A 7,410-nucleotide genomic window follows, 5' to 3' on the forward strand; every position below is an offset into this window, starting at 1 on the left:
TTTGAATCAATCTGACTGGATGATCTGGTTGAATTGTAAAGCGCCTTGAGATGACTTACTGTGATTTGGCGCTATATTAATAAACTGAATTAAATCGTCAGGTAGGCCGTCTTTCGATGGCGTTTCCTGCCTCTAGTCCAGCTGCAGCCGATTCCACCATCCAGGACAACTAAGGGCTTCAGACCAGATGCAAATACATAATTTCCTGGAGAAATAAACTGAAGCAGCTGGTGTGAAATGGATTTATTTTGTTTAACCTTTTGTATAAATCCTACAAAAACAATCTGTTAAATATTGACTCACTTAGAAATCAGATTCCAGTAAAATAGTTTTTTTAAATTTAAGTCACTGATGTAAACTGACAGCATATCATAACAGATGTAAATATCTAGCTACCGTCGATGTGATTTCTACAATAAAGCAAGAGTTTGTAGAAGAATATTTTAATCAGCAGGTAGGCAAAAACATTTCTACTTTTACACCAATATATTTAACCAAAGTATAAAGTAGTGGGTGGAACATCTGAAACATTCTGAATATTGAAAAATAATATATTTCTCTCATAATATAAAGAAATAAAAACATGTTTCTTACAGCTTCAAATATACACATTTCTTTGTAAATAACAGTTTTTTTCTTCCCCTTTTTTCTGACCCTGGTGCCTTCAGACTAATAAACAGAAGGAAAGGTCTCCACTCAGGCCAAAAAACACCTGCAGTTCATCTTTCAGTTTAACGCTGCCTTCCTATGTGTTCGTCTTCCACCCTTAGATGTTTCTGTGATGAACAAAAAGTGGTGGGATCGAAAAACACTGGATTAAAAGATACAAAACAATGACAACATTCACCCTTTTATATAAGAGATGATGATCTGTAGGGATCATCATCTCTGAGGCAATAAATTCCTGGACTGCTGGAAATCAGAGTCTTTTCCCCACAACCATTAAATCTTCATTACAATCCATCACTCAGGTAAACAGCTCTCTAAAGACATTTTTGGACAATGAAGGAACTGGGACGATTTGAGAAACGAATATTAAATCATAAAAAATGGTAAATGTTTTTTAGTTTGGAGATAATTATGCTTTTTTTTTTTGCTTTTTCACTGTCATTCATCGGAAAATAGATATTCTAACATACATTATTTTTGTTTTTTCACGAAATTTATATTTATATTTTATATTTATATAAAGAGTTGTAGCTGCAACTCTTCTGGGAAGGCTTTGCACAAGGTGTAGGAGTATTGCTGGGTATTTTGAATGATTCTTCCAGAGTGCATTTGTGAGGTTATGCACTGATGTTGGACAAGGAGGCCAGGCTCTCAATCTCTGCTCTAATTCACCCCAGAGATGTTCTATGGGGTTGAGGTTAGGACTCTGTGAGGGCCAGTCAACTTCATTCACACCAGACTCGGCCATCCGTGTCTGTATGGACCTTGCTTTGTGCTCCTGCCTACAGACATGTTGGAAGCAGAGGGATGCAGTTAAAAACTGTTCCCTCACAGATGGGAGTAGGGGAGTGTCCAAAAGGTCTTAGTTTGCTGATAGTTTCAGAGTTCCTTTCACTGGAACTAACGGGCCAAGCCCTGAAAAACACCCCCACACCATAACCCCCCCGGCCTCAACCAAACTTTACACGTGGCTAAATGCACTCAGACAAGAACCATTCTTGTGGCGACCATTGAACCCATCAGGTTTTCATAAAGAGAAGTGCGATTCTTCACTCCAGCTAATCTGGAGCTAATCTGAAGGCAGCATGAAGTTAGGAGGTATGTACGGATTGACTGCAGAAAGATGGCAACCCCTTCGCACAATGAGCTTCAGCATCCACTGGCCCCGCTCCGATCGGTTTACACGGCCAACCAACATTTTCTGGTGACACAGCTGACTGTGGAAAGTTTAGGACTGGATTGGCTACACATCTAGTCCGGTGATAGAGCCACAGGTGGCCTCCTATCACAGATCATTGAATTCACTGAGCTGATCATGATCTTGGCACCGATGACTGAATTATTGGTTTACTTCATCCACCTGCTTAGCTCCGCCCAGTCTTCATTATCACTCATCAGATCCACATGTTCCAGTTCCTATTTAAACTGTTTGGTCCCAGCCATCAGTGCCAGATTATTCGAGCCGTAGGTGAGTTCTCTAGCGTACCCACTGTGTTTCTGATTACCTGATCCTGACTAGTTTCTGCTCCTGGACTTCTGAGTTTGCCTGCACCTGTTCTGATCTGTTTGCCTGACCTGTCTAGTGACTCCCATTGGATTCTTCCTGCTAGCGACCTTGGATCAATCTCCTGACCCGTCTTGGATTTTCCTTCTGTACCTCTTCTGATCTCTAATAGCCTGGACTTCTGCTTACTCATCAACACCAGCTTTGAATTCTCCTTCCTGATATTTCTGCTCTTCATCTGGCTTTTGCTTGTCGGTCTGCTCTGGGGTTCCTTTGGCCTCTTCTGGAATAGAGACTGAAATTTTTTCGGGATTCCCGTGGGATGGGAGTCAGGATTAGTAACGATCACGTGATTGGGACGGTACAGGATTAAACATTAACGGGAGCAGACGGGAGCGTGAGCAAACCAATAATAACAAAAAAAAAAAAAAACTAGGATCGATGGCAAAAAATAAAATAAAATAGAAAGAAAAAAAAATCCAGTACTGGCGCCGCCATTTTGCAGTTTTTTTCCTTGAAGCCTACACTATAATGAGAGTCAAAAAAACTACACGACCCAAAAACCAACAGTGCTTCTTCTCTGAGTTTTTCACCCACGCTCAAAAAAAAAACAAAACAAGAATGGGAGTGGTGCAGGAGTGGGAGTCATTCTGATTGGGAGTGGGAGTAATTTCACCAGGAGTGGGATGGGACAGGATTTAGATTTCTACTCTGGCCCGGGATCTGGACAGGAGTGAAAATCCACTCAGTCTCTATTCTGGAACTCTTTGGGCGGTTTCTGCCGCATGCCGGTAAAAAGTCATTTGGCTGGATTCCACTCCTTCCTCTGGGCTTGGACTAAACTTTATAACCAGGTTAGTGACTCGCATGTTGGTTATTGTTCCCCTTCAGAGTTACATGGTCACTAACCTGTGTTTCTTCCTCTACAGAGTTTCCAGCCTTCTAGTCCTAGCCTATGAGAAGCAGAGAAATTAATAAACGCTGTTTATAAATCACCTCAGACTGTCTGTGTGAATTCTAGGGTCCAACATCCGGAGCCCTGACAGATCAATTGTTTCCCCAATGATTGTACCAACAATCTGCAGACCAAGGAGTGGATTTTATACCCCTGTGGCAATGGAAGTGATTGGGACCCCTTAATGCAATAAACTAGAAGGGGGAGCAAATACTGTCTAATATACATATATATCTATATATAAATAAATTCTTACATTTTCTTAGAATAAAAGATGCAAGACAAAAGTTTCTACAGGTTATACTGTTTCACTGAGTCTGAACTGTTTGGTTAGACAACATGACAGAATAGAAACGTTCTACTAATTCAGAACTCACTGATGTATTTGATGTTTACTATATGGACAGGGAGGAACATAAATCTATAGAGTACAGGGAGAGATACACTTCAAGCCAAACTACTTGGTAAAACCTCAACCAGATGCTTTTTGCCTTTTCAAAAGCTACAGGTCTGCGACAGAGAGCCTCCTGGTGTATTTCTGCTGAGTGGTTCTCCAGCTGCTCTGAGAAGAACAGGTAAAAACTGCAAAATGTTCTAGAAATAAGAAAAAATTCTTAGATTATGTGCATTTACCCTTAATTTAAGTAGGTAAACAAAATGATATGCGAATGGAATGAATATTTTTACTCTTGAAAAATGATAATCAGATTATATTCAATAGAAATAACACAATGCAATTGTTTCTTATTTTAAATGTAAATTGTCTTATTCCATTGGCAAAGTGTCTCACTTATACGGAAGAGGATTAGGGCCACTGGAAAAAAAAAAAAGTAAACTGATTTTTTTTTATTTTATTTCAGTATAGTATGGGAAAAAATGTCAGAATTCTGACTTTTTTCTCAGAATTCTGACTTTTTTCTCAGAATTCTGACTTTAATCTCAGAATTCTGACTTTTTTCCCATGTTAAACTGAAATAAAATTTAAAAATCATTTTACTTTTTTTTTTTTCAGTGGCCCTAATCCTCTTCCGTACACTTACCTCCAAAATGCACCTATTTAAAAAAAATAATTACTTATTTAGATTTACATTTTCTTGTAGTGCAGAACCTTGAGCTGACATACGGATGATGGAAAGAGCAACTCTGTCCTCTTATTTACACCCTCTTTGTAAACCTCCTGTTCTCTCCGCTCACATATAGAAGACGGTTCAGGACTAAAAAAAGAAATCAAATCCAACAGATGAAAACGAACGGTTTTAACCCAGAGCAGTTGATCGATCACCTGAAGTTTGGCCAGAGGGTAGGAAATGTCCTGACTGCTGCCAACCTTTTCCTCTCTGTATTACTTGTGATACCAATACCGTCAAACAAGAGCTGCTCACTATGTGAAAAAAATAAAAATAATTATTTTGTCTGTTTAACCTTGAACTGAGTAATGAGAACAAGCCTGCAGAGAGATGAGAGAAGAAACATGAAAACGTTTTAAAAAATCTCACTGTGGAAAATAAGAGATCTTAGAAAAACACATAACAGATATGATACATACAGAAAAAATCAGAGTAATTTACATACAATAAATATACTGAAAATACACACTTATATACAGCAAGATACATTTCTTGTACCATTTCCCCTCTTTTATCCTTTATTCCACATTTCTTATTCACAAGTGTATTGTTTTATGGTTGACATTTGCTGGTTAGTTTAGGGAAGTCGGGTTTCTGGCCTGTCTTTGAACAACAGTCCGGGTCAACAGAACACAGAAAGGGCCAGAAAAACCAGAACAGAACCAATAAATGTAAATCTACACTGGAAAAACAATCTATATATAAGTAAAAATGTCTCAAATTACATGTATTTACCCTTAATTTGAGTAGGTAAAATGGATAGTTTGCCAATGGCATGAGTATTTTTTACTCTTAAAATAAGATAATATGCACTTGAAGTAAGACAATGCAATTGTGTTTTCTTATTTTAAATGTAAATTTTCTTGTTCCATTGTCAAAATGTGACTTTTATCTCCTCAATCCTAGAACAAATGCACTTTTTTTTAAAGAAAAATGACTTATTTAGACTTAGATTTTTTCCAGTGTAAAGATCCAACCTAAGATGTTTGGACTGTGAGGCACTCAAACTACTGCATAACTTTCCTTGTTTTTACCACCAGACACCCCCTTTAGTTCAGTAGATCTGAATATTTCCTGCTGTTTCTACACTTTGCACTGCAAAAGTGAAATAAAAATTAGTAAAGGTTTCCTAAAATAGGTGTATTTACCTGTAATTGGAGCTTAATAAGATAATCTGCTAGTAGAATGAGCATTTTTGCCCTTAAGATAACATAGACACTATGAACATTAAATAAAATAATGGAGGTTTTCTCTTATTTTAAAAGTAAATATCTGATCTTATCTTCAAATCAAGAGAAAATACAATTACTTTATTTTAGATTTCAATTTTTTGCAGTGTGGGACTTTTTTCGACCGGTGGATCAAACAGAACAAACAAATTACCAAAGCTGTAATCAATTAAACTTCTTTCTTTAACTTCACTGAGAGAAACATTCAATCTAAAAACCTTAAAACAACCAGATTAGTTCCAATATCTAATATATGCAGTAATAGTAATAATAAAGGATTCTCACTGACCTACTTATGATGATGAGAAATAAACAAATAAATAATTAATGTCAAACCTGCACAAATCTTGTGTTTGACACAGCCTAAATTAATCTTTGAATAAAAGTCCATTTAAAATTTGAAAAGAGAAAATATAAATCAGGAGCTTAAACCTCAGGATAAAACATAAAATAGCTCAGTTAAGACAGATCATTTCCATTAGCTTCAGAATAAACGGAAAACCGGTGGAAAAAACACTGAAAGAAAATAAATGGTGAGCTCTTAAGTTCACCAGGGAACTTTATTCTGGTGTCATTGTGTGAGCTGATGGGGCTCTATTCCTGTTAAAGCAGTCCCAGGTTCTAAGAAGTAACACCGTCCTGAATAAAACCAGAAAAGTCTGTTTGCAGATGACATGGCACAGCTGGAAACAATGAAGTCTTTGGCCACATTCATACGTATGATCCTCTGGAAGGAACCCGTCCTCACCGCGGATTACGCTGCAGAGAAGTTTGATCTAATGGAGTCTTCTCGTAACTGATGGTGCTTCACGGATTCGGGTTCATCGCCACGTGTGCGCCGCTGAATGGTTATCCTGTAGTTTTTTCTGCAGGACGACAGACGGACCATTTGATTATTACTTCTGTTTCTGAGCAGTTTCATCAATCAGGTGTTAAAAAAAAAAAAAAAAAAAAATTTATAAAAGCTGCAACAACTGAAAGCTGAACTCAAAATAAACTCCAAATAAACTGCATGTGCAAATAAATAAATAAATAATGTGAAACTGATCAGATGTTAACGGTCTCAATCCTATTTTAATGAGTCAGAAGTAAAAGAAAGATTCATTTCTAAGCTACACTGCAAAAACGATCCAGAAATAAGTAAAAATTTCTTAAATTAAGTGTATTTACCCTTAATTGGACTAGGTAAATACAATGATTTGCCAATGAAATTATTATCTTTACTATTAAAATAAGATAATTAGATAATATGAACTTCAAATAAGACAATGCAATTGTTTTTTCTTATTTTAAATGTAAATTGTCTTGTTCCATTGGCAAAGTGTCTCACTTTCGTCCTCAATTGGAGAAAAAGTGCACTTACTTTAAGAAAAAATGACTTACTTAGATTTCCATTTTTTGCAGTGTATAGAGCAGGAGGTGATAATATTAATTGAACTTTGTTGATCTCACATTGGAGAAATTTACCTCTGCATTTAACCCATCTCCTTGGGGAGCAGTGGGCTGCCATCGTGCGGCGCCCGGGGAGCAATCGGGGGTTAAGGGTCTTTGCTCAGAGAGCCAGAGTGGCAGTCTGTGGGAGTGGGGCTCAAGCTCAGAACCTCAGGATTCCAACCTCTATGCCCTAAACACTAGGCCTCCACTCCCAATAACGATTATAGCTATCAGAAAAATTATAACAATGATAATAAGGATAAATATCATCTAAAGGAGAAATTACAGAATTATTTCAAAGTGATACAAACAAAAGTAAAAAAAAAAAAATAGATCTGTTACGTATGTCTTACAATTGTGTTAAAGTAACAAAATATGTCAGGGCTCCGGTCTGTTTGTTTGTTTTTGTGTTTGTCTCCCTTCCACCAACAGGAGGCTGGTTTCGGTCCGCCTCTTCACACACCTGCTGACGGTTACCTCGTTAACGGAGTG

The 7,410-nt window shown here is 37.3% G+C and overlaps 1 protein-coding gene across 1 annotated transcript in view; it reads right to left on the minus strand.

Annotated features, from left to right (window-relative positions):
* Positions 1-5,102: 5,102 nt before the first annotated feature.
* Positions 5,103-7,410, minus strand: part of npr3 (natriuretic peptide receptor 3) — a 62,503-nt gene continuing 60,195 nt past the window's right edge. Inside the window, exon 8 of the mRNA XM_015386920.1 lies at positions 5,103-6,350. Coding sequence (XP_015242406.1) covers positions 6,239-6,350 — 112 coding nt within the window. The 3' untranslated portion in view covers positions 5,103-6,238. The remainder of the gene's footprint in view (positions 6,351-7,410) is intronic.

This window comes from Cyprinodon variegatus, unplaced genomic scaffold (genome assembly GCF_000732505.1).
Source record: "Cyprinodon variegatus isolate N-32 unplaced genomic scaffold, C_variegatus-1.0 Scaffold381, whole genome shotgun sequence".
NCBI lineage: Eukaryota > Metazoa > Chordata > Actinopteri > Cyprinodontiformes > Cyprinodontidae > Cyprinodon > Cyprinodon variegatus.